Source organism: Columba livia, chromosome 14 (genome assembly GCF_036013475.1).
Source record: "Columba livia isolate bColLiv1 breed racing homer chromosome 14, bColLiv1.pat.W.v2, whole genome shotgun sequence".
In the NCBI taxonomy this organism is placed as follows: Eukaryota; Metazoa; Chordata; class Aves; order Columbiformes; family Columbidae; genus Columba; species Columba livia.
Genome location: NC_088615.1, coordinates 4,295,385 through 4,322,200, shown reverse-complemented (window position 1 = coordinate 4,322,200; position 26,816 = coordinate 4,295,385). Strand labels below are relative to the sequence as shown.

Below are 26,816 nucleotides of genomic sequence, written 5' to 3'. Positions count from 1 at the left end.
GTGGATCTCTGTCCTGTGCTGACAGATCTGCCTTTGCATCCACTAGCCACTTAGACTGTTCCTTAATTATTTTTCACACACGCAAGCAAGGAAGCAGTGGGGACTCCCATGACTCTCCAGTTTGTTTTTTCTTAAGAGCAGGCACAAAGGCATGATGTGATTTATGTTGCCTGTATTAACAGCAAAAAGACAAACAAACAACAAAAAAACCCTGAAAATCTGAAGTCCATCCCTCTTCCTAGGAAAGAGCATTGATCGCTCTGTGCTAGTATTATGGGAAGGTCAAGACTCTTCTGGTGGGAAGCACCTACAAAAATCCTGGTCAGGAGGAAACAAGACCCAAAGAAAAACTTGGAAATCATAGATTTTGTTCTAAATATCAGCCTTAGCAGCACATACTCTTACTACATAACAAGAGAATGAGAGGTGGAGAAAGGAAGAGGAAAGGACTGTGTGAGCCATGGCACTAGGGACTTTTTGCTTACGCTATTTGCATATCAACTCTTTGACTCACCAAAAAGATGGTACGTCATTATGAACATTCATATACATCATTGCTCCTCCAGTGCTCTCTTTAGGCTCCCACAAAGATGTTATCTCCATACCTTTTTTCTCCCAAGACAGAAAGCAGCTTGGAGCTACCAGCACATCTTCTGGTCCTACTTTCTGAGGGTTAAAAAATCCCAGACCTTTTCCTGAAGGGTCCCCTGTCTTACCTCTGCCTCAAAACCTTTTCAGATATCTTCTCCAGAAAGCTGAAGGCCTAAGCACAGTCCATTTTCTCCTCAGGTTCTCATCAGGCTCATTACAGCCTTGCCTAGCTTGCTGCTCTTTCTGCTAATCAACAGTCTCAATGGACACACCCTTTAAGGAGGCAGCAGTTCCTAATTTTCCTCCCAATGAGATAGCCTCCTCCCTTTGCCATAAGCCTCCTTTTTATAACACATGTCCAGACCTACCCCTTGCCCAGGTGTGACCAGGTAGGGCTAACCTTTCTCTTTCACACTTGCCCAGAGCCATGCCCCAATGCCAGAGCCCCTCAAAGGACCAGTTCCTCCAAGACTCAATGCTGGTACAAAGACAAATCCATTAGTAGTCTATAAGACACCAAAATTAGGAAAGTGACAGTATCTTATAACAGCCTGGTTTCTGTTCTGATGGTTTGGTATGGTGTGACGTACTCTCGTGAAGGCTTGGGCTGGTGTGTGATGGGTGTTACGCTTTGCTCTTTGTTGTGGTTTATTTCACAACTCTTCTTGCCTGACAGATAAGTGCCTAAAAGCCCAAAGACCATTACCCCTGCCCTTAGAAACCACCAAAAAAACAAACTACCAAAAAAACCAGACCATGGCAAACAGAGTGGCTGCATTTCATTTATTGATCAAAGCAGAGACCAAGGTGCAACAGTCGAGAAAGCAGGGAAGAGTGTGTTAGCATGTTTTCTTGCAGGATTTGTAAGGGAAAAATCAGGTCGAAGGGTACAGTTCCAATGCTCAACATCTGCCACGGTGTCTGAGGAACAGACTTCCCTCATTCCGCCTGTAGAGAAAGAGGGAGACCAAAATTACAAACATGGATCTTAGTTTTATAGTCTAACTTTACCCAAACAAGCCAATGTTCTCATGCTCTCCAAGTTATAAAGTACTCTGCTAAATGTTTCACCTTTTTCCTGATTCCCCAGGTTACACTCTTTCTCATGTGAAAGAGATTTGGGACAAACCCCATAATTTTTGACACCTCCTACAGTTACAGCCTAAATCACTCTGTCACTCAGCAATGCTATGAGCCTGCAAATGGGGATCTGTATTTAATTGCAAGGGAAGAAGACAACTCACTCAGGCTTAAGATCTGAAGTACCTGGGGGATGACAAAGGAGTGTTGGGAGAGGAATGCGGAGCAGGGATGGATATACTGGGGGGGCCAACAGGAGCTCAGGGGCTGCCACACCAGCGGCCGCTGCTGTGTGTGTGCTCCAACTCCTCTGGTTCCACGGCTACACAGTGAGCTCCATACTTACAAAAATGCTTTGCAGAACTCGCACTTGTTTTTGTAAGTTCTGCCATTGGAGCCACAAAGAGGGTCGAAGCCGATGGCACAGACGAGGTTGTTGCTCTTCTGGTCGCTGCAGTCGATCTGCTAATCATGGAGCAACAGCAGCTTTTAAAGGTTTTGTTCCCCATGTTTTCCAATGTAAGTGCTTTAAGTTTATTTAATGTTTATGATATGGCAAAACATAAAAGCACTTTTCAGGTACAGGGCTTTGTTGTTCTAGTGACTCTACAAACTCAAAGGCAGTGAAAGTGCTTGCCTGGGGCAGCCTGAAATGGGGAGAAGGCAGGGGAGTGGTGGGTGGTGGAAACAATAGATACTATTATAAATAGTGAAGTTACCAAGTTGTTAATTCCATTCTGGAGACCCGGCTGGAGACCTGGTTCAAGACCTGGTTGGAATCCCGGCTGGAGCCCCGGCTGGAATCCCGGCTGGAATCCCGGCTGGAGACCTGGCTCAAGGCCTGGCTGGAATCCTGGCTGGAGACCTGGCTCAAGACCTGGCTGAAGACCCGGCTGGAGACCCGTCTGGTACCCTGGCTGGAGACCTGGCTCAAGACCCGGCTGGAGACCTGGCTGGAGACCCGGCTCAAGACCTGGACGGAACCCTGGCCGAAATCCTGGACGGAACCCTGGTCGGAACCCTGGCTGGAACTCTGGCTGGAACCCCGGCTGGAGCCCCGGCTGGTTGAGCTGGCCTGGTTCACCCAGCTAGCAGAGGCAAGCATACAGAAAGTGAATGGTCACAAGCCACAGCGTACGAAGTACTCCCACCCAAGGAGACACCGCTACTAATAGTTCTGGTAGTATATGACCCTCCTGCTTTCCTGCAGAAAACGTCTCATGCTCAGCCCCTTTCCCAGTAAAAGAAGGTCTCAGCACCCAGATCTGAGGGGGAACTGCATATCAGAGCCATGGATTTGGTTCAATACCCTTCCACCCCAGCATATTTTAACTGTTTCCTCCTGTTAATCGTGTTTTCTCTGCACTGGGAAACTACTGCTGGTCATTTTTTTTCTCTGTCGGTCCTTCAAGAGAACAAAATATACTGCATTTCTTATGGCATGCAAAAGCACCTTTTCATTATTAAGACTTTCAGTGCTTTCGGCAAGAGCTGCAGGCAAAGATGATCATTCCTTGGGGAACCAAGACAGGGAAGATATTTAGGCAGTTATTCAATAGTCATATAGATTTTCTGCTGGCATTCTGTGCTGTGCTGATTCTCACTCTACATTATTCGTTGGGTTTTTTGTCATCAACATGGTAAGTTATCTTCCTCTGACAAAAGTATTTTCTTATTTTGGGGACAAGAGGTGTTATAATACTTAGAGGCGCTTTTAATTCTTTCTTTCTCAGTCACTCGCTTATTTTTTTCTCCCTCAAGCCTTCCCTGGGACACAGTGTATGAATAATTCATCTAGACTTAGAAATCTAAATGACAAAGAATATCTGCTACTCACCAGTCGTTCAGCAACAACAATATCTACAATAAAAACAGAGATTATAAAATACAAAGATTGTACAATGTCCTTGACCAAAATTCCTCAGGAATCATCAGTTTCTCAATATAGTAACCAAATACACTTTCTTATTACTGAGAAGTTATTATTTTCCCAAATGATTTGTCTGCTCCAAGTAAACAAGAAGTTATGTGCTAAGCTTTAAAAAGTCCTTATTTGAGAAACCAGAAATTTTGACTCACTAAAGAAGAAATAGTACAAAATTTTCTCCTTTTGCAGTACTATTATCCCCACTAAGCCTCATACATTTTAATCAGACAAATGCATCCTAATGATCTACAGTATTTATCTGCACAAAGATAAAGTTCATTAGAAGAGAGCTCACTTATTGCTAAATCACCACTTCTTCAAAAGATCGAACTCTCCTTTAAGATGTTTATATGAAGACAGAGGTTCAGGAGGACTAGAGACACCAGCAAAGACTGGAACAAAACCAACTTACCAGAAAGGCAGCTGAGAAGTGCAAGCCCAAGAAGGGCAGCACTTCTTGTTGTCTGCATAGCGGAGATGGTTGTGGACCCCGTTACTTGCAAACCTTCCCCTGTGGTGTTCGGTAGATGGTTCTCAGCCTGCTCTCCCTGCAATATATATACACATCTCCCCTGACCTTGTAAAGTAATCCCGTAGAGTAATTATTTGCTATGTAAACTAGGAAAATTGTATTGATTATTGAGGTAAGCTCTATCGAATACTTGTTAGAGATACCCAGAAGAATTAAACAAAAATGGGAGCTACACCCAGCTGTTAACAAAAGCAGCCTGCTGTACAATGAGTGATTTGTACTTTCCAAACGAGAGCACTGTCTCAATAATAGACGTTGTGAAATTACATATGGAAGTTGGTAATGCAAAAAAAGGCCATTTGTTGAAAGTGGTTTGAACTTGTGCACACCATGTTGCATACACTGGACAGTATTGGGGCTCCAGGAGAGTTGCAGGGTACACCAGGGTGGGGGGAGAGCAGCTTGGCATGCTCTAAACTGTTATAGGCATAAAATCTGGGGTTTGGCAGGTGTCAGTGTACTGTAAAGATGCTGAGGGCTCAATGAACCCCTCCACACTCTCTCCTGTAGCTTCCTGGTACACTGGATTTCTCACCAACAGAGAGAAAACAGTCATCACAACTGGAAAGCATTTGCTAAAACTTCAGAAGTTTATAAGACATTTCTGTGTAGGAGCAATAATTATTCATCTGTTGACAATGGGAATGAGTCTGATTAAGAAATTATGAGAATAAGTAGACTTAAATCCATACTGGGATAATGTTTCCTCTTAATGGCAAGCAAGTGGTGAAAGGGGCTTCTTAATACCAAAGACATTCAAGAAAAATTCACAGCATCTGCCAACAGAAGGCAAGTCCTTAGGCTCCCCCTTCCCCCACTATTATGTGGCGTTAAATTTAGAGTATCAGCTGAAGTCATGTTTTAAGGAAGATAAGTGAAGAATAATGTGCTAGGCTCTGTTAAGTGGTTCAACTCTATCACGAGTGTATGGAAAAATAAATAAGGAATATTGCATAAAATAATACATTTTTGATTTAAGGTAGAGACGGAAGGAAGTGAGAGATGGAGCATGTTTGTGCTTTAGAAGAAGCTTGATTCATATATGTGGTTTAAAGGCAGCATGATTTTTTAAATAGAATATCAGGATTGTTTTTCTTATTATCCTGGGAGAAGTTCAAGGCTTGGCATGGGCAGATAAATCATAAAAAAGTAGCTGAAAGTGCAAGGGAACTATAGGCACAGAATAGGGCTTGTGGGATTTAGCCTGTTCATATCAATGAAATCGTTTTCCTGAAAAATAAATGAGTAATGCTGTTTGGATCTTATTCACAAATATCAGAAGTTGAAGGGTTCCTTTGAAATCTGTTTCTGTTGTATTCTTAGCATCCTGAGTGCCTTGACTTTCAAATTCCTTGAACTGATTGTGAGCATATTTGGAAGGGAAGCTGTAATCACAGAAGCATTAATATTGATTATTCTCCAGGGGCAAGAATGCCAAAGCCTGAAAACAAGGCTTCCTCACAACCTGCAGCTGGTGGAGATGGCACTTGCTGGGTTCGCAGTGGAACACAGCCTGAACCCTTGTCAGCCCTGTGACCCGAGCTTCTCCAAACCCACCTCCAGATCTGTGCTCCCCAGTTACCAGAAGCTTTGCTGCTTCTCCGGTTACATCTCCAGCCAGGCTGAGGTCACACTGGTGGCTCAGGAGTTGTTGTGAGTGGCAGAGTATCTGCTGGGGAACGGCGTCATTCGTTTGGCCAACACCCGCCCTTTGACTAGTTAGATCTGCCGGGGAGATCTCCCTCTGATCTGCATCTGCTTCTGAGGGTCTGGGTAGCCAACGAGGACTGCTCCAAAAGCAGCTCTTTTCCTCCAGAAATCCCTGCCACTTCACAGGGCAGCAGGGGGAGGAAGAGGAGCAAGGAAAGAGTCCGGCTACAGGGTCTATGAGAAAGGGGGGGAGACAATTGGCAGCAGCAAGAGCTGCTGGGCTGGGTGTGACATGGGGTTGCACAAGGAGCTCCATTAACCAGAAGCAGAGGGATGGGACAGGAGCAATTGTAGTGCAGCAGATGGGTTGAAAACAGGCATTAGGAGAAGTCAAAAATGACTGTCTCCATGCACTGGGAAGAGTGAGCTTTGGGAAATGCCATACACATGTTGCAAATGCAAAAGGTAAAATGAACACACCTGCCAAAACCCCTCGGTGATATTCAGGAGTCTCATGATAGTGGGCTCCATAAAGTAGCTTGGGCCACAGGATTATTTTACCCTTTCTACAGATAGGAGAACCACAGAAAAGTTCAACTAAAACTCCCCCTGCTATTCCAAGTTCTTGGAGGGCAAACTTTTAAGAAGATTGTAGCCATATGAGTGGGATAAACATTGGAAGTCCTGTGATGGATCCTCTTGTATTGAGGTATATTTCTAAAAACTCTGGAAATTTCTTCCCATAACAGTGATATTTTCCTGGAAATCTTTTCCTCTGGTCTTAAGATTCCCTGTGTCAAACAAGTCCATAATCTACCACCACCTAAAATGTTCTTCATTTAGTTTCCCTGCCTTAGTTTAAACCTTGTCACGGGCTTCATCTGGCTACAAAGAAAAATGATACTTTAAAATTCTTTTGAAAAATCAGAAAGGTGGATGTGTGCCTGCAAGACCACAAGTTGTTATTCCAGCAGCGATATCATTGTCCTTGCTCCTGTATCCTGCTGTCACACACCGCACCGTAATCAAGAATAAAGTGGTGCTGTGCTCCAGTCTGTGCTACTGTAGAGACAAATGTGAAATGCATTTATTTCCCGTTGATGAGTGATGTGGCACACGGCAAGAGCTCCCCAAAACAGGTTGCTGTTCCCAGACCTCTGCACATGGGGGCAGAACTGGATCTTCTATGACAACATGAATTCAATTTACAGCAAGCAAAGCCCCTGCTCTAAGCTGCTCTCATGTAATATTTCTCCTTGCAGTTCAGCTATCTGATTGCTGCCTGCATATCTCCAGTCGTTTAAGCACAGATGATATCACAGGCAAGGGTGTCTGGAATAATTTGACTGTCTAGGAGCCGCATACAAACAGCAAAAGCCTGAGGATCTGGCCCCACACCTCCCAACCCTCAACAAATCTCAGCTCTGCCTCCCTGCAACAGCTCTGACACAGCCAGCCCCCAAAAAAGACGTCTCTAAGTAATTTTCTTTTAAAACATCATTTCATTTTTCTCCGCATCGAGAAAGAACGTAGTAACAAACCATTTATCCTGAATGGAGCCTCAGAGAGAAACGGCATTAACAGAAAGGTCTAGACTGGCCTGAGGTATATTTTGGCCAGCAACAATCCACTAAAACAAAAGCTTTGATATAAAATAGAGCAGAACAAAATAACTACATGCAATGTGTTAATCAGGTTGTGGGGTAATTGAACGACATTTCCTAAATTCACAAACATCAGATAATGACATAAAGTGCTGAGGTACTGCTTAAAGAATTGTACCATAAAATACCTCAGCAGGCAGACAACATTTCCTGCCTTGAATTTCCTGGAGGGGGTGTTAGATTAGTAATGGTGAGAGGATTTTGTGTTGTTGTGGCAGGATTTTATTGAGCAGCAGCAAAAAAATGATTTCCAATGAGCTGCCCATGAAAGAGGACTTGGTTCATCTCCATCCTAAGGATCTCCCCGCTGGGGGTAGGGGGTGCCGCCAGGGTCCTGCTCTGCCCTCAGTTACTCCTGAGTAACCAAGCTCTGCATCAAGGTGAAGGATTGGTCCCCATTCATTTCTACTCACAGTTTCCCCCCAATTGCCCTGTGGATTTTTCTGCTTAGCAGACATGGCCCCTGGAAGATTCCCCCTGAGGACCACTGGCATCTTGGGTGCGATCGGGAGCTCCACTTGTCTCCAAAGCACCATGGCTCCTGGGGACCATCCTCATCCCCTCCGCTGCTCCCAGGAAAGCAAATAAGTGCTGGAGCTGGTGATCTCTTACCCCCAACTCCCTCACTCAGTGAATGGGGACAAGAAGGAGTGTGAAGCCCCTGAGCCACACACCCCCAGCACAATCTCTCAGAGCCTCAATTTGTCTTGGTCCTAAGAAATTGCATCTGACACCGAAATGCCTTCCTGCACACAGACCTCCCTCTCACAGGAGGGATGTTCCAGCCCCGGGAAGGGACTTGGCACTAAATGGTTGCAGAGAGTCATGTCTTTTGGAAGTAAATTGTCTCCCTTCAGAGAGCTGCTTTCTCTGGTCTCTGCAGAGTGACACATTGTCGCTTAAGATCATTAACTATTTGACTGTGAGACTGCTGCCTGTACAGCATGCCACACTGCCAGCGCTTTGCTGTTAATGAATAATAAATTAACGCTGTGACTCTGAGCCCTTCCTTTCATCAGCCGAGATTTCCAGAGGCCGGAGAATCTCTAAGGATCCTCTATAAGCAACAGTCGGTGTAATTACCTACAAGCAGCAGCTAAGTGGTGGGTGAGGTGCAGAAACGGGCTGCAGTTGTGATTGCCAGCAGTCCTCCAAATGTCAGGTCTGTTAGGACTGACTGCCCACTGGTTTTCTGCAATGCCCTGCATGGAAGAACATTGCAAACACGAATGTGGGCAGCCAGATATCTGCCTGCCTGGAGAAAACACACTGTCCTGTTGCTTTGGGAGGCAGAGCGGATTGCAAAAGGCCTTCTCTCAGTTAAAGATGTCTGTCCAGCCCTGCTTGCAAGGGGAAGAGATGCAGCTGGGAACTGCCCTTCTTCACCACTTCTCTTGTGAGCATAAGAAATTGAGGCTAACCCTGGAAACTGAAACAGGGATGTGCAGCTCCCGGTGCCAGCAAGACCCTCTGTGCCTCCTGGGCTTTTGCAGAAGAGCCACAAAACACCCCCAACTGCACCTGTATTGGGACTGTCTCTAAATATGTGTGTCCAGGTCTGTTTGGGTGCCTTCACGCTGCCATACGGTAACTCAGGCGTGAGGCAGCAGGTATTTGACGGTAGCAGTTGGAAAGATTCCTCTCACCCAAGGACACAGTGCCTGTCCAAGATGCCATTAACGCAATAAACTGATTGGAGCATTGCACCAGGATGCAGCTCCAGCCCTGGAAAGCTGGATGAAGGCAGATGCCTTCAAGATCCACCCATTACCTTTGTGGTTGGTGTTGATTTCTTCATAGCTCAGAGCAATGTGTTCCCTCTTTGCCTGCTAATACCCACACCCCAGGATCATTGCAGCGATGTAATCATGCAACATCTTAAGTAAAAACAGAATGAGACATATTATTAAAGCAAGATATAAATGCTGTTTGTTTGTTTTTAATTAAGCAGAGGTTTCAAGATTCATCAGGAGCTTTCGAGGTTCAGGACAAGGCTTTAGGGGAGCATCTGCCATGGGGAATATCGCCAGGGAGGATTCCTCTTTCTGAGCTGAAACCTCTTGAGAAGTTAACACCTTCCAAGGTATCTCAAGCGAAGAGTCCCACGGCTGTTCCTGTGGAGAAAGAAATCAGAACCTCAGAGACAGAACATGTAGGCTTTTACTGTTTGTCTCTCCCTCTAGTGAAGGAAGTATCTCAGAGCAACTTAAACCAGAAAACTGAACACTATTCTAGCTATTTCCTTTATTACTAACATTCAGAAACAAGATAAAGACTTAATTTAAAGGTAGAACAAATAGTCTGTAGGAAATAGACTTTGTTTATTGGAAGAAAGCTCTTCAGCAAAATACTTAAGAGGGAAATGGAGAACTCTACTATACCTGAAAGAAAGGAATTCCTGGAAAAAAGTCGCGATAAAAAATGACTTGCTAGTAAGAGAACAGGCCAACACAGAATAAAAGCACTTTACTTCTCCAACCGGACTGATCAGTTAGTTTAAGCTAAGTTGGTTCATGATTTAGTTAGTAGAGAGATTTATTTTCATACATACAGGACTGCATTGCAGAATAAGCATTGATTGCCATATGTTACGCCATTGGACCCGCAGTGTGGCTCGTACTCCATAGTACAGGCGTCGCTGGGTACCACGTAGTTCCTGCAGTAATCCTGTAGAAGGACGTAATGTATGCTCACAAAAAAGCTCTCAACAACAGATATGTAGGAAAGGTGACATCAGGAGACACACACCCCAGGTTCCCCCAGGACCAGACAGAAGCAGATACTGAGAAAAATCCCGAGGACAAGGCTGGAGTACAGAGGTTTGTTGCCTCCAGCAATGTAGAGCCTGCGTAACCGTCATAAATGCTGCTGCAGTAACTTTGGCAATAACTTGGATGCAAACTGCAGACTGCACTACTTGTTGAAGCTGTCATCAGATGAAAATGGCAATTTCATCCAATAATATCTGTGGCAAATATTGCTCAGACAGCTGGGTGACTCAGGATTTTCAAATGCTCGATCACAATGTGATTAGTAAGGATTTATACAGAAACTGCTTTAAGGAAAGAAGAGATGGAAAGTAGAAAGATCTGCCCCTTACCTGCTGCGCATCAACATCTGAAAAAAAAAAAAAAAGAGAAAAAAAAATGAGGAGATATGATACAAATCCAATTAATTGGTTCTGTTAGAGTTAAAAATCTGTGAATGCATGCCCTGAATACACAACTTTCAATTCACTGTTTGTTAGTAAATTACTTCTTAGACAAAAGGAATTTCAGGCAAAATTTTGTGCCATATTTTACGTTTACAATATTGATTCTGTGGTATATATTTTTTTAATGAGGGTTACAGCCAAGATGGAAAAGGGTGTAAAAAATGAAAGAAGAGAGAGGCATTTTCCATGGTTCAAAGGATGGAGCAGGACATGTACTCAGAGCTAAGCAAGGCAAACAGGGTCATAAAGCTGGCATGGGCACAGCATCTTATATGCGTTGCCACAATAGTTCTTAAATAGAGGATTATTTAGCGAGGTGTAACTTTTATAAAGCTTCTACAGCTGTTCAGGCTCTCAAATTGCCTCTCACTTCAGGATGACTACAAGAAATGTTCACTTTCATTCAGTAAAATAATTTCTGTTTCTGCAACATTTCAGAGGTTAAATACTGGATGTCTGAGTCTCCGGGTTGTACCACGTACATGTCACTTCTTTCATTATGCATAAGCTAACACCGAGAGTAGAGCTGTTCCCACAGTTGTTCTTACCCACTCAGTTCTGTTGCTAAAATATTACCCCATAAGTGATAGTCTTTGATGTCAAGTCTTTTCAACACTATCTTTCTAGGAGTAAATAAGTCCTTGTAGAATGAAGCTCTTTCCAGTCTGAGGATGTTTTTGTGGTTTTAAAGACAGCCAGCACTTACTCAAAGGCAGAGCAGGAGGCAGCAAAGCGACTCACCTGGGACGCAGCAAAGGGCAAGAGCCAACAGCAGCAACACATCTGCCGTCTTCATGGTGGCTGAAGCGTCTGTGTGCAGCAGAGCCTGTGTTTTGCTCAGGAAATGGAGCCTTAATTCTGCCCTCAGGTGGTAACCATGCTTATATGTACATGCGCCTGTTTGTGTGTGTGCCCGTGTGTTTGTATAGATTCGTATTTGGTTTGTGAAGTAACATTCCCGGTCAATGGTCGGTGTGGCAATCTCAACAGAGGTGAGTCGTGCTGTGAACCAGAAAGAACGCCTCTCCATCAACAGCAGTCACAAGGAGTTTAGGTGTGTTAGATACACCCTCTGTGTCACTGTTTCAAGTGAAATACGTGGCAGGTTCCTTCTGAAGGATCACAGGAAAATCCTGCGGGCAAAAGAGCAACTGAACAAACCCAAGCAGCGACTGCTGTCAGATTTTCTCTGCGTGTACCTATCAGTGCCAATTCACACACACTGCTTTTTCATGAGCGAAACATTGAATGAACAGCTTCCAGAATGGAAAGTCTCTACTTTTATTTTCAAGCTTCATCACAGTAAAGCATCATTAAGTTATAGTGAAGCCAGGAAAACAGCAAACTGGGCAGGCAAGCAGGAGGGTGTCCCAGACACTGAAGGGATTTCTTGGACTGGATGAGAGATGAAGCAAGTTTTATGGGCATTCGTGGAGAATTTACAACTGCTATTTTCCCTAAAATCCATTAGCATTGTGGGTTAGATTTGCAGTAATGGACTGATAGTCTGATGATGACAGAATGATATGAGACCCTAGCCTGGATCCCAGAAAAAAAGTTGAACCCAATCTAGAAATTGCTGCTTCATCCCTCTGCCTATCTCAACATAAATCCTTTGTTTTACCATCAAAATGTCACTTTTTTGGATGACCTCATTTCATCAAGGAAAACAAGCACTGACCTCTCTTTGGCTCCCAGATGAAACGCATATGGGAGACATTAGTTTTTAGAATGGATATGCCCAACTTATTTATCTTTCTCTTGTGTGGATCAAAACCCCACCAATTCAATACACCAACACAGGACAAAAGTACAATAAATTTCATAGACAATACACCAATGACAGGTCACACTCTCAAAAACAGAAGGATACTTTGACCTTGGATTGTGAAATGCTGCTGAAATACTTGGGCTGGCAAAGAGTATTATTAAAGACTAAGAGAGAAGACAAGTAGGCAGAAGTAGGAACCATCCCTAGGAAAGCATTTATCTTGAAACACTTAGAGGTTGTTAAAGGGTCATTTCAAGAAAAATATGGGCTTTGCTAACAGACTGACCTGGTAGAACACTACACTTCAGGTAAGGGCTGTGCTCAGGGGGCTGGGGCTCAGCCCTCGGTGCAGACACCACCACAAACCGAACGGCTTTTGCTGATGCTGCCTGCACAGGGAAAGTGCACCAGAAATACCTTAGGAGAGATCAGTGTCATCACTTCAGAGCAGTATTCCTGCCCTTTACAATGTCAAGTGTCTAAAAAGGTCTGAATGCTAATGTAGGCTGACTATCATTTGTGTGCAAAGCCACACAGCTCTGAGGTTTATCCATCTTTATTTAATTTTCTGCCTTTTATGAGAGGGAGGGGAGCAAGACGTTCTTGTTATATCCCGGAGCTATGTGCACACAACCTATTCAGCCTGGCATCATCATTCAACAAATCAGAAGAAAATGTTTCACGAGACAATGCATGAAACAAGACAAAGAAATGTTGCTGACTTAGTTTATTGAGAGAGAAAATCAGGATAGAACTGAGTTCCCCAGAGGGCGAGATGAACCGAGGTGAGATCTTTCGCTGGGATTTGCCAGTGGGGATCCCGTGGTGAGTTCTCTCAGCACCAATTCTCAGCATTCTCCAAAGTAGTTTAAAGTCAGAGTCCCATTGCTGTGCCTGAAAGCAAGGAGAGGGAAAAATGGATTAGACAGAGAGAAGGCATCAGATAAGATCCTGCCCCAGAGCCAAAGAAATTGCAGACTCAGAGTCCCATTAGCTGTTTGATTATTAAGAGATGAGCAAAATTATTTAACCCATTCTTAAGACTGAAAATATTTTGAGGGAAACTATAATGAAATTTCAAATTTAATTTTCTTTGCAACACACAAGAAAAACTCCAGTAAGGTTAAAGGTCTTCAAATCATTTACACTAACAAAACGGATATAGGTCTTTGTATGCTCTAATGAAAAAAAAAGCGAATGGTTACCATGATGGCTGATATTCCATCCCGCCCCAAATCTCTAGTCAACACTGGTCAGCAAACAAGAAAGTAGCAACTGTACGAACTTGTGCCTATAGGAGGCAACTGATAACGCAAACATGATCTGTGTTTGTACATACACGACTGCATTGCAGAAGTTACACCTATTGCTGTATGTTCTGCTGTCAGAGCCACAGACAGGCAAGTAATTAAGTGTGCAGGCATGTTGAGGGTGGTCACTACAGTCAACCTGAAAAAAAATAAATACAAGGAAAGGTTTTATGTGAGGGATATGAAGAAATCAGTAGCAGAAGGACTTGAACCCCTAGCTACAGCTGCATTACTAATGATAACAATCTAACCAAAAGTAATTAACTTCCTTGCAAAATCTGATATAAGATGAAGTATCAGTTTCTTCTATTCTAGAAGAATTTAATAATATAAAAATAGATCATAATTTCCTGTTTGAAGGGATGTACATCATAACCTGACCACAGCATTTCTAAGCAGCAGCAGCAGCTCACTTGGTGAACGTGCCGTGCTCGGGATCACGTTCACCATGTCCACAACCCGGCCAGGAAATTAAATGGGCAAACACTGGTGTCTGGAGAAGCATAGGTACTAATGCCTGTATAGCGGTTCAGTTCCTCTCCCACAAAAGAGGGAGATCAACACTTAGCTACATACTGCACAAATGGGATTTTGTTTGTGCAACAAGAGCTACACTTGCTGAGAGGTATCAGTGCAAAAAATGTATATGGGTCCAGGAATAGGCTGAGGAATATTATGAAGGAGAAACCCAATGAGGCTTACTGACTATACAGAAATCTCACCCGCCTGAGGTCCACCACCTGAAAATAGCTGGAGACTGGAAGAGTGTTTGGGAAGACCCTTACACTCTACTCTTACTCTCTCCTACACAGCCCTCACAACCCCTGCTAAGAGCAGGCTCTGCATCAAGCCATGATGGGCTTGATGGACCATTGGTCTGACCCCAAAAGCCATTCTCTCTTCTCATTCTCTGTTCTGCCCTGATGGACTATTTCTGCTACTACTCTTTTACTGATCCCTTCCCATGCAGTCGCCCTCTTCCTTTTGACTTTAGCATGCATAATGTGTATTATGTGTGGATAAAGCTGAATCTTCCCTGTGCCAAAGCACAGCGGCAGTCACATTCTTGTAGGATGCTGCTGGTCCAGGGGCTGCTGCAGACACCAGCAGTGCTTCCCCTGACATCAGTGGGACTGAACCCCATCCCTCATCACGCAGGTCACTTACTGTAGTGATTTCCCTTCTACATTCACCATCATACTTCTTGCCAGCTCTGGTTCCACGCTCTCTGAGAAGGGAAGACACCTGTGTTAGGGAGCTCTGTGAGCAACCTGCTCTGCTGAAGCCCATGTCCCAGCAATGCTGACCAGCCTCTGGTACAACATATGGGATACAGGAGATGTCCCCCTTAGGCTGTGTCTGCATGGCTCTAGACACCAGCTCAGGTGGTGCCACAGCCTGCTGGAGTGGTGGTTTATAGTGTGATGTGAAGGACAAGGGACAGTCCAGGGTGTTGGGGTGAACTAGGCGCTGGTTTGTGTGACAATGTAGATGCACCTTAGGTTAGCTGCTGGCCTCTGCAAGGCAACATCTGCCACATACACCCCTTTAACTTAGTTAATAGAAGCATTCTCTCCTGTGTTATATCCACATCCAGCCCTCTACTTCTCTCTCTAGATCAAAGGCACAGTTTTCCTTCTAACCGCAAAGGAAAACAAGGGTCTAGTTACCAGGGGAAGAGGAGGGTCAAAGTCCAAGCACCTTACAGAAAAGGCCTTGGTAGAAGTCCTGATACTCAGAAGAGCAGCTGCCAGGAGTGCCAAGCACCCATCCCTCACAGGAGAGCTGGGCACACATGGTACTCACAGGCTGCGGGCACACAGCAGGCACTCGTTGTCATAGGTGACCCCATCGGCACCGCAGACAAGGCGGAGGTTTTCGGTGCAGAACAGCGCCACTCTGCCTTCCTCATTTGTCACGTTGGGATATTTACTGCAGTCCACCTGTTGAGGGAACACGCAACAAAACACTGGTGAAGGCTTGCTTATAGGAAGCAAGTAGATCTGGTGAGTGTGTTGTTTGGCCGTCTAAGACAACTACCACATTAGGAAGAATGCTTTTTCACGTGTCACTGTGATGACAGTACACTTGAAGACAAACAACACAGGATTCCGACATTTCATATGTCGTCTTATTTCGTGTTTGAATTATTACTTGGGGGAGTCAATAAGCAGCTTTGGCCCTTCAGAAGTGGGACACACGCCTTGTTTTGCCCTTGGTTTTACTTACAGGGATAACTTCTCTGCATTGTCCATCATGGTCTTTGCTGACATTTGTTCCATATTCTCTGTAGAGGGAAAGACAAACGTTAGGAAGCTCATCAAAGATGTCTTGCTACACTGTAGGTGCTGGAAATATGTAGTTAGTACAAGGGAAATCTGATTCTTTATCAGCCAGGCTTTTATATATCTACTTTTTGAGAATGTAGTGCCATCCTTCCTGATCAGCCAGCACTGAGTGGCTGGCAGAGATATAAAGACCCTGAGAGCTTTAGGACCTATTTGGAGGGTTCAGAGCATAGCATTTCTCCATCCTTTCCACCTGCTTTGCTGAGACGAGATGTGCCCTAGTGGCTTGAGAAGAAAAACCTGAATAAATTACACCAGAAAAAGAGAAGACACAATGACTAATGTGATGTCTAGGCAACGGAGTGCCACGCTGTGATACCCAAGCTCATTTTGAAGGAACTGACATGAGTGACATGTGACAGATCACTCTTTCTTGAAAAAACGGGGGTTCCAGGAGTCCTAAGCATCACTGCCCGAGATCTCTTGTGCAGTATGTACCTGTTGTAGGAACAGAGCAGGCACTCGTTGTCGTAGGTGACTCCATCGCTACCGCAGATGGGGTTGAAGTCCTTGGTGCAGGGCAACCCCTCTCTGCCTTCCACATTTGTAGTGTTGTGATACCTACTGCAGTCCACCTGCCAAAGGAGCATACAGCAACAGGGAGGAGAAGACATTCTACACTCACAACTCTCACTTTACATGAGACAGTGACCAGATACAACCTTCAGTGGGTTTTTCACCACCACAACACTAACTTGTGCTGGTGGAGCAGCCTGGGAAGGGTTGAATCCTTCCTGCAGAGACCCCCCCATATGGCAGGAGAGGAGGAGAGGGCTACAGCCATGCAGCCCCTTCAGTGCACTTCTGTTATTATCTTTTTACCCTTTTATTCTCAATACATGGATTTTTATTACTTTTTCTTTTCCTTCTGGAGGAGCAAGACTAAAGACCTGGTGTGTTGAAGCTGGGGTATCTCACGGTATTTTATTCTTGCAGTAAGTTGTCTTCAGATAAGTTCTGATACCACAGTCTATTGGTATCAGTTTAGATCCAGTCATATGTGACCAGCTTAAGATTTAGATCAGTTTAAAGTTGGTGAAAAATGTACTCATCCAATTTTTTTTTTTATTATTACCACATTATTAACATACAGCATAGATGTTGAGCAATATAATTTAATGTTTTGTACTGTAAAATCTGATTACAGTGACACTAATTTCACGCTAGCTGAAAAATAGCTAAGCATCTACGGGCCTGAGGTCTTTCTCACTCCTTTGGTTATTGCGTGTTTACCAATTGTCTTCAACAGGCCACATGCCTGAGAAAAGTGACATAAAGAAATACTCACTCACCTCAACCCCGAAGGCAGCATCTGGAAAAGAAAAGAGAGGCAGAACATGTGAAATGAAGCCAGTATGATAAGACCTCAGTTAAAGCTGGAAATCTGGATGTAAAATTCCTGCACACAGGACCAAGCTGAACAATTTCCAGCGATTGGTTTCCTGAACTAAACAAACTACGTATGATATTTGTTGCTATGTTGATAAGTATAATAGCATTGCTTATTGCTGGCTGCGATAAAACTTGGTTTTGAATATCTTTGTTCTTTTTTTGTTTTGAGATAGGTAGACTTATTAGTTGTAAATAGAATAGCTTTTCCTTCCTTATCTTTTTACACATCCGTTTTGACCCCAAAGAACCGCTGTTATTTATCTGAAAAGAAACTTGAATCAACACAGATAAATTCAAATGCAAATAGTCACCTAGAGGATAAACAAATACATACAGCATCTGTTGTCAGGAATATGCATTTTAAAGAAGCTGAGTGTGGGAAAAAAAATAAAAATGTCTTTGACTTTGTAATTTCATCAGATGTAAATATGTAGCGAGAATATCAGACTCCAGGTTGTTTTCATCTCTTGTTTCTCCATTAGCAGCGAAAGTATCGCAGGAAAGTTGCCAGGCTCCTGCACAAAACTTGCTTGTGCCATTACAACATTGTTGTGGCTGGTTACTGGAGGTATGACCACCTTATCGTGGCCTTGTTTCAAGTATTTATCCATTTGCTGTAATTGTACAACAAGTGTAAGCAGTGTAACAGCATTAGAACAACTGTAAAAAGTGTAACAACACCAGTTACCATCACAGAGCTCCACTGGCAGTTATTTGTATTTCTGACAGGCAACCGGCTACAACAGTGATCCATTTAAGACCATCCCAAAATCTGCTCCTGCATCTTATGCAATGCTAATGTATCCAGGCAGCCTAGTTCTTTGTAGTAGGAGAGTTTTTCTCTTCAAAGCCACAATCTTATGCTTTTGAAGACAGACAGGACTCAGACACAAAGCCTCTGCAGCACCTTGAGAATTACTCACCTGGGAAGCAGCAAAGCGCAAAGGAGAGGAGCACAAAACCAGCTGCCATGGCCATGGTGGAAGTATTTCTCCAGTCTGCAGGCTGCCCACTCCTGTTCTGCTCGTGAGATGGTCTCTCCAAGGCTGACTGCAAATATATACAAATGCAATGTCTAAATTGCTCAATTGTAACATACACAATTAGCAGAATCTGTCATTGACACAATGAGGCCGGTAATATTTATTGAGGTCTTGACTTCCAGGTAATGGTCTACGTCCTCTAGGCAATTGATTTTGGCTGGACATCTGGTTAATAGCTTGAGACAAGTATCACATGTTCTCAGGGGTCAAAACCGAACAAACAGCCTTCTACACAAATTAAGCCTCTTTACGATTCTAGCAAAAATGAAAGGAGAACAAAATACTGAGGGGAGCAGAGGGCAGGTCTTTCATCCCTCCCTGCAGAGCAACATCTCCCACCAGGGAGCAGTTCGGACACATCAGGCTGACAAGCTCTCCTTTCCTTTCTGCTTTTGGGTCACGTTGTTTTGTTTTTCCACACTTCCAAATGTTCACCACTAGATATGAACATGGGTCAGGTGTGGCTTTGCCATCAGCAGAATCAGTTAACCATTGTCAGTTGAGTCTGGCTGGACTGTGTCTAACCTGCAAAGCTAATGGTATTTAGCACTGGTTTGATGAAAGAAAGGGCTTCTTGATAGTTTCACTGCCTTGAAAGCAAAATCTGTCAAATGCCACTAAAAATGTCACTTGAAACTTATCAGCAGGGAGCATTATTTGCAGACCTAGTCACAGTTAAACACACTGACCGATCCAAAGTGTTCCTCCAAGCCATCTTAGGAACAAAAGACACTGAATGTTTGGGAACCTATTTACATAGCACCAGCTACTTTTGAAAGTACAGAAGGTCTTTTCCCCCTACAGACATTTTAGAAAATTATACTTAAAACACAGACCCCATCCCCATTTTCCTGTCTGTCTCGCATCTCCAGCCTTTGTAACATCTCCAAGTTGCTCCTTCCTAGGAGGAGGTCTGGACTTCTGCTGTTTTAGGAGGTGCAATATTGTAGGAGTGGGTTCTGTCTGTAACCTGTGTTTCTCACCATGATCCCTTTCATGGGCCCAAAGTGGCAAGCATACCTGTTTTTTTTTTGGTCACAGAAGCTAAATATTGTGCTTAACACAGACTTCAGCACTGCAGGGTAGAAGATGCTTTACAGGTGCTCCTTTGAACAAACAAGGCACCACACATTAATCATATGAAATTCAGCTGAAATAATTGAAAACTAGTCCAAACAACTGTGTTGATGTCTGATACATCACAGTGGTCTAAAGAGTATATGCACTTTGATCCATAAATTGCACTGTAGTGCATGGAATCACCTGTCCTGGACACTAGCATGTCATGAAGGTCACAGCATGTCTGCATGGATTTATAGGTTACATTATTACCTAAAGGAGATTAATTTCTTCACAAGGAAAAGGATTAAAATAATTACGCTGCTGGATTTGTTTCAATAAATTACAGGGAGTGTACCTAAACATTTTAGATCCGGCACATCTTCAAGGTGCATTGCCCTTGTGTGTCTTGTGGATTGTGTCTCTGGAAATCATGGACTTTTCTCCTCAGCACGTACAGGAGCACGTCGAGGTTGCTGTCACATGCCATGCTTGTTGCCTTCATCAGTTCATGTCTCTGCATGGTTGGAGGGGGTACATCTTTCTGGGTCAAACACGACCTGTGCTGCTGCCTTGTCCTGCTGTCCTGGCCCCAACATGATGTTTTCAACAGGTTGCCTCTTGCCTGGTGCCCACACGCTGCTGCTCCAGGCTTGTACCTGCCCCGGACGGTGCTGTCCTCTAGGCAGGACCAGCCTTCTCTCCCGATGGAAAGAAGCTGGCATGTGTTGCCTGTATACACTAGAAGAAAATTTTCCACTGCAACTGCCGGGTTCAACACCGGGTCTGGCCCTAAGCAGCCCAAAGATTTGCTAACAACCACCCCAACACCCATCTGATGTTGTGCGGATCCATTCCTTTGCTCTCTCACCCACTAGCACTCTAGGAAGACTTTGGTCTGTGACAATTCAGAACTGATCGGGGAACACCAACGTCCTCTGAGCTGCTCGGGTACCCCCTCCAGGCAAGTCACAAAAATGACACTCAGGCATCACCAGGTTTCAGACTAGTGCACAGCCTCCCCACCCAGGGTTACAGCTCCAGATTACCCTGCCTCTGATAACAGTGTGGAGAAATCCCACAGCTGGCTCAGCTCATGCTGTAGGACAGGTTGCTCAGTCCTTAGCTACTCCTGTAGGAACAGTTAGAAAGAGGATTTGGCCTGCAATCCTGCCACTGATCTTGTACTGTAATCTATTTTATCACAGTCTTCTAATCCTCAAAGTCAGATGCAGCATATGGCTTATGACCATTTGGCTACAGGAGAATCCTTGTGTGTGCAGGAGCCAGTATGAGGACAGAGATCTGCAAGTAAGCAAAGACAGTGCCACATCTTGGGGTAGCCCATGTTACGGTCCTGAGCACCAGAGGGTCTTAGTCTGACATCAGGAAAGGTTTTGACAATTACACAACATCCTCTCTCACTTACCCGAGGAATTTCTTGTTTTAACATTTCCCATTGCAGTTTTTGCCAGTATCAATTTCATATTCTCTGAAAGTATCAAAACTAATGTTGGGAATTTTTCTTAGCAGGTATGCGACTTCTGAGTTTAAATAATATACTGATAAATGAACGACAAATTATTTAATACACCTAGCCTTCCTGGGTTTTGTTACATTATTTAATTAAAAAATCGCTACTCTAAAAGTGAGAAATGACAATCATTAGTTGTAGCTGTTTCATGAAATTGCCTCTAATCACTCAAAAATGCCTGTTAAATACAATTCAGACTGCAGTTTCCACTTTTGTCTTTCTCTTGGCCACAGCGTGGCCAATAACTACTTGTACTGAGCCACACACCTGGAGAAACCAATACAGAGCAAATGGAAGGTCTGCCTCTCACCCAGTGCCCAAAGGCACTGTTTGAACTAAGCAGTAAAGCAAACAAAGTCACTGATATGATTAAAACATATAGATATGAAAACATATCCATATGAAAATGTATCCATGTGTTTTGCAAACTTATTAAATAAAGCTTGATTCAGGTAATGCCGATGAATGTTTTCCTGAACCAATAGGACCATGTGCAGAACTTTGTACCCTGCAAGTGAAGGCTAACAGGGTTTCATGTTATTTATGCAATGCATTACATGTACTTGGCCCCACTGCAAGGACAGATATTGGCAGATGGGAACGAGTCCAGCAGAGGCCACCAGCCTGGTCAGGGTCTGGAGCACGGGGTATTCGGGGTAAGCCAAAAGAGCTGGGCTTGTTCAGCCTGGAGAAGAGATGGGAAGAGGGGATCGTGGGCTATCTGCAGCTCCATGATGGGGTTATAGACACGACAAAGCCAGAGTCTTCTCAGAGCTGCACAGCAAAAGGATTAAATTCTGACCGGATATCAGAGATTGTTCTTTGCCATGAGGGTGATCAAGCAGCAGCACAGGAACCAGAGAGGCCATGTGTGTCCTGCCTTGGTGATACCGAAAATCCAGCTGAACAAGGAAGGCATTGAGCTCCCTGAGCTGACTTTGGCCTTGTTTTGAGCAAGGGCTGGGCTAGAGACTTCTAGGGATCTCTTCCAACCTGAATAATTTCATGTCTATAGTACTTACATAATGCTCTCTGTTATGGCTAGCTTTTATTAATGAAGGAGTGTCATACTTTTCCATGGCCCAGGAGAGTAGCCTCAGAGTTTTCTTACAACCTTTGCTAAAGGACCACAGGTAGGTGGTACAAAGAGCTCCTAGCATATTTTAATGGGGGATGACCAGTAACATGTACAAAAAGTAGATTGTAATTATCATTTAAAAACCCACACTGAACTATTCAAATTTGAGAACATTGTTAACTCTCAATGACATCAAACTGTCTCCACTTCTGCAGCAGCCCAAGCGCCCTGCTATCACATTTCCCCAGAAAAGCATCAGCATTGAAAGCCACAGCAAAGTTACCTACTCCACAGAAAATCAGCTGCCAAAATAGCAGCTCCTTCAGTGCTGAGCTGCAGCCTGGACCAGATGCAGGTCTCAGCAGCATCAGCTCCGAGGACACACCTGCACCTCCCACCTTCAGCGGCTTGTGCTGTGCTCCAGCCCTGGGTGATGAGAACATCAGGTCAGGGCTCCATGGCACAGGGCAAGAGTTACTCACGGAGAAGCAGGAAAACACTAGAATGAGCAGCAGAAAAAAGAGGCACTAAACAGCAGAATATTTGGCTGAACAGCAGTCCAGGCTCTTTGAGGTGAACATACTGCAGGGAAGGTGGTTCAGAGGTAATGCAGGAAATGCTATCCTGCAGCTGGTCAGAGGAAATCACTGGTTTAATCAGTTTTTCTGACATTTCAGTGATCTCAGCTGCGCATCACTGAGTGCTTGTTTCATCTTTGTCACAGCCCAAGAGGAAACAATGAGGAGGTGGCTGTGGGGAAGTGGCAGGTGACCCAGGACGGACATCATTCATGGCTGCCTGGCAGGAGAAAGTCAATCTGGCAGCTTTACTGCTAAAGCTGGGAAAGTCTCCTTCAGGAGCTGGGGTTGGGGAAAAAATCTTCCCAAGGTAGGAAAAAAAAAAAAAATCAATAGATTTATCTGCAAGGAGAAATCATTTATAGCTCAATGCACAGTTAAAAGAGAATGAATAAGTGTGCTATGCCATGAAAGCAAATTGCTTTGAGGTTATATAAACCAGAGGAATAGTTGAACACATCTCCAAAGGACAGCACAAGGCATTTGTAATCTCCCAGTCATCTAGCAGTACGCACATCACCAGAATAGCGCATGGCAGGGGAATTGTGGCTCTGTCCCTCGGCTTTCAGACAGCTACACAAGCCACCAAAGAGTGTCCTTGCCAGGAGAGGCTTATAGGCAGAAGTAAGATATTTTAATTGACTAACTAGCAGGGCTGGGAGAAGCAATTCAGTCTGGTTGGGATGAGCAGTTGCTGCATGCTGCTGAGCAGTAAAGAGGAATACAAAGGCCTCAAGGAAGATCGCTTGATCCCTGGACAGCCAAATTCAAAAGCTTGTTTACAGAGGGATAAGCACCCCAGATGCAACTACGGTACAAAGGCTATGGCAGAGCTGACTGGGGAGATGGGTTACAATCTCCCATGAAGCAGAGGGATCATCTCTTCACAGTGAGCTGCCAAGTCTCATTAATTTATCATAGGAACACGCCTGCAGTGCTTGCTCCCTCAGTTCTATTTCACAGGATTGACAGACATATCTATAGACCTCAAAGTGTTCTTGACAAGAGGGTAATTAACCTTTCATGTTTACATCTCTCTCCTTTTGGTAAGTAACACACCAAGTTTGGGTGTTTTGGGGAGGACTCATTGTAAATGAGTCATAGTTTTCTTTTATTCTCTTGATCAGAGGTGAGGACAACTGGAATAACATTTTTTCTGAGCACTATCTGGAGTAGTAGGTAACTGAGGAAGAATTCCCTTGAGTAAATGGCCAAAGCCTTGGACTTGAAGCTTTTGGATGAGCCCCAGGTTCGCAAATGAGATCTCCATTAGCCTGTAGCTCCACAGCCCTTTGGGCCAGGATCTGGAACCTGCTTCATGTAAACTGAGGACAGGGTGAGCTGAGGCTCTGCCCAGACTGAGGGAGCTAGGGGTGCAGAAGTTTATACACAGATAGTGACATGTATGAGAGATAAATTATTCTAAAGTGCTTTTTAAGTTAGATAAACATTCCAAGAATATGTGTCCCCCTGCACAAATGGGAGGAAGCAACCGAGAGTGCGAAGCTGCTGCTCCTGGAGGTGCCAGCCCACCGCTGCCACGGTGACCTGGAGACATTGCTCTGCCTATGGACTGCCCCGAGAAACACCAAACGCAGCCCCAGGAAAAATTCTTTCCATGTGAAACTACAGGACAAGGCAATGCAGAACAGGAGCAAGTAGAGCATCTCTCCCAGATCTCACCTTATCAGCCAGCAAACTGGCAAAAATTCATGAGAAACAATATCTGGAAAAGACAAATGAAGGTGGCTGCTTTCATTTTATGGGAGGAACACCAGGAAGCTCTGGGATCTGGGATGAATGATGGTTTTCTTTTTAACAAAGGTCTTGTAAATAAAGCAGCAATAAGGGATTTTCTTTCTGAGGGACAGGGTGCAATAGGCTAAGAATGAAAATCCACTGCTCTCTGGTGGGAAATAAAGGGAGAATAGGGTGAGAGACAGGATATATCACAGTGCTATAACTTGAACAATTGGCTGGAATAGGAAGAACTGGAAAGAGTTTCTACAGCTGAAGGACTGTTAGCATCATAACCACTGAACACCTCTTTCATCATTATTAACATCAAAAGAAAGTGCAATAATTTCATTTGTTCTGCAAAGTTGAGCTTTAATAAGACCACTGGCTGATTTTTAGCAGCTGAATATGGGTAAAGCACTGTTGATGTTGATAAAAAGGAGCATGCTGCTGTCTTACAGGTTTTAACTATTTCACAGACATTGAGACAGATAGCAGGACTTCTACCATCTCTAAACTACTGCACTAGCAAAGTAATGCAGTTATTTACTCAATATGTTAGTACATGATCGTATGACCCCTACAGCCCCTGGCTTGGACACCATGACACACTTGCAACCTGATAAAAATTCTTGTCTCAAGAGGGATGAATCACCGATATCTGCAAAGGTTTTGCTTATCTTCTTTTCTGGTCTTAAAACACATTCATCTGCACTTCCCTGATGCTGTCAGTGAAGGTTGTCTGTGCATGCTTGCACAGCAAAGAAATATTTCTGTGAGTTGTCTCATATTTTGCATCTTTTTCTCTTCATACATTCGAATACAGCCTGTGGAGAACAGCAACATTAGAAAGCTAGCGTTAAATCGCTGCCAAGCAAAATGTCAACAGAAGGTACATGCATCGCTTACATCCAATGGTACGCTGCCTGCTCAGCATCCGGCTGACACTATTTGGGATGCTGCCACAGGCGGCAATGGAAGTTCAGGCTGCTTCTTGGTTTGCTCTCCTTCTTACTCACTGGGGTGACTGCTGTTCCTAAGTCCCTGGGTGCCCCACGTTCTCTGAAGGAGGGAAACTCTGCCATTAGACACTCAGTATGACCGTGTTCCCAAAGGAGGACGGGTGCTGGGAATGTAAATAAAATTCCCTAAATGTTGCAAGTGAAGGGGAGTTCATCCGAGTTAACCACCAATAATGAAGCGGTTTTACTGTTTCTGACAATTATAAACCTATCAGTCAACAAACCTACACCATCTGAATATGCTGCAATATTTGGACTTGCATACCAGCTATTTTCTTCAGCTATTTTCTTTTCTGTGCTAAATCTTAATGATTTCCCCCCAAGCACAATCAGCAAATGAAGAGGGAGAAAAGGAGGAAGGATAGGAAAAGCACAGGGAGAGGCCAGGGGGCTGTCACTCGGAAAGCCTGTCCTTTCCATCAAAGTGACACATTATAGGCACAGATCCCGTGTTCAGCAATGTAAATGAAACCATTTGTGCCACAGATCTGGCTTGGCTGGGGGGCTGGGACTGGCCATGCTTAGTGCTGGCCCTGGGACATGTGCTACAGCTGAGCTTTAAAGGGAAAAGAGCTTAAAGCAATAAATTTTCCACCATTCCTCATTCTTCAGGGGGCCTGAATGAAATCAAGGTTTTACTTCTGTGAATGAAAAATAAGCAGGAAGCGATACACCATGCGAACGCTCTTTGTTTGCAAATTCGCAGTGTGTTTAAACTCACGGGGCTGCACCTCAGCTGGTGAAAATCTGGAAAGCTCTCCGAGGCTGAGTGGATGTGTGCCAGCTGGAGACGGGCTCCCTTCCACTGCTGCTGTCTGCTTTCTCATACCTGTTTGTTGATCAGCAGAGAGCATGCAGCACAGAGCATGGAAAAGACACAAAATTGTACCAAACATTACATTACCACAAGAGAACGAACATTTCTGAGTGTGAACATACTGATGGATGACATGGGCGGATACCAGGATTATATTCCTTTAAATATAGAGGTCTGAGGGAACTTGAGTTCCCAAACTATTTCCTTTGCTAACAGCAAATTAAATAGAGCTGTACAACTGATACAAGTTTTCATAATAATTTCTGGATTTCTCTTTTTTTAAGGAACATAGTTATAAAATTGGTAAAACAAATCTAAATATTCTTCTGAAAAGAGCACAGTTTTAAAAACCAGTGGGATGAGCCTTGTCACCCCTCAAGGGAGTGACAGAGGATCTAGGCCCATCTGAATGCCTCTATAGCAAATGAAACCTATGAAAAAAGCTAAACTAAGGCAAATTATAAGCAAA

The 26,816-nt window shown here is 44.1% G+C and overlaps 2 protein-coding genes across 7 annotated transcripts; both read right to left on the bottom strand.

The window, feature by feature from the left end:
* Positions 1–1,359: 1,359 nt before the first annotated feature.
* Positions 1,360–5,918, bottom strand: LOC110359585 (uncharacterized). 4 transcript variants are annotated; one of them, XM_021289214.2, is made up of 6 exons: positions 5,688–5,918; positions 4,011–4,146; positions 3,509–3,531; positions 2,391–2,759; positions 2,018–2,136; positions 1,360–1,539 (listed from the first exon to the last, which is right to left on the bottom strand). In XM_021289214.2, the coding sequence occupies exons 2-6, from the start codon at positions 4,066–4,068 to the stop codon at positions 1,494–1,496; spliced, it is 615 nt and encodes a 204-aa protein (XP_021144889.2). In that variant the 5' UTR covers positions 4,069–4,146; positions 5,688–5,918; the 3' UTR covers positions 1,360–1,493. The 4 variants fall into 4 exon arrangements, with proteins under 4 accessions (XP_021144889.2, XP_021144890.2, XP_021144887.2 ...); XM_021289215.2 differs by lacking the exon at positions 5,688–5,918 and having other exon boundaries at positions 2,018–2,133; positions 4,011–4,356; XM_021289212.2 differs by lacking the exon at positions 5,688–5,918 and having other exon boundaries at positions 4,011–4,355.
* A 3,445-nt stretch (positions 5,919–9,363) lies between these two features.
* On the bottom strand, positions 9,364–18,541 carry LOC102086398 (ovomucoid). Of its 3 annotated transcripts, none has more exons than XM_065029662.1 (11): positions 18,403–18,541; positions 17,380–17,399; positions 16,526–16,662; positions 15,969–16,026; positions 15,546–15,682; positions 14,907–14,967; positions 13,769–13,878; positions 11,400–13,323; positions 10,545–10,561; positions 9,996–10,111; positions 9,364–9,558 (listed from the first exon to the last, which is right to left on the bottom strand). In XM_065029662.1, exons 1-8 carry the CDS (start codon positions 18,455–18,457, stop codon positions 13,278–13,280), a joined length of 624 nt encoding a protein of 207 aa, XP_064885734.1. In that variant the 5' UTR covers positions 18,458–18,541; the 3' UTR covers positions 9,364–9,558; positions 9,996–10,111; positions 10,545–10,561; positions 11,400–13,277. The 3 variants fall into 3 exon arrangements, with proteins under 3 accessions (XP_064885734.1, XP_064885736.1, XP_064885735.1); XM_065029664.1 differs by having other exon boundaries at positions 16,526–16,666; positions 17,381–17,399; positions 18,403–18,532; XM_065029663.1 differs by lacking the exon at positions 14,907–14,967 and having other exon boundaries at positions 16,526–16,666; positions 17,381–17,399; positions 18,403–18,536.
* Positions 18,542–26,816: the final 8,275 nt, after the last annotated feature.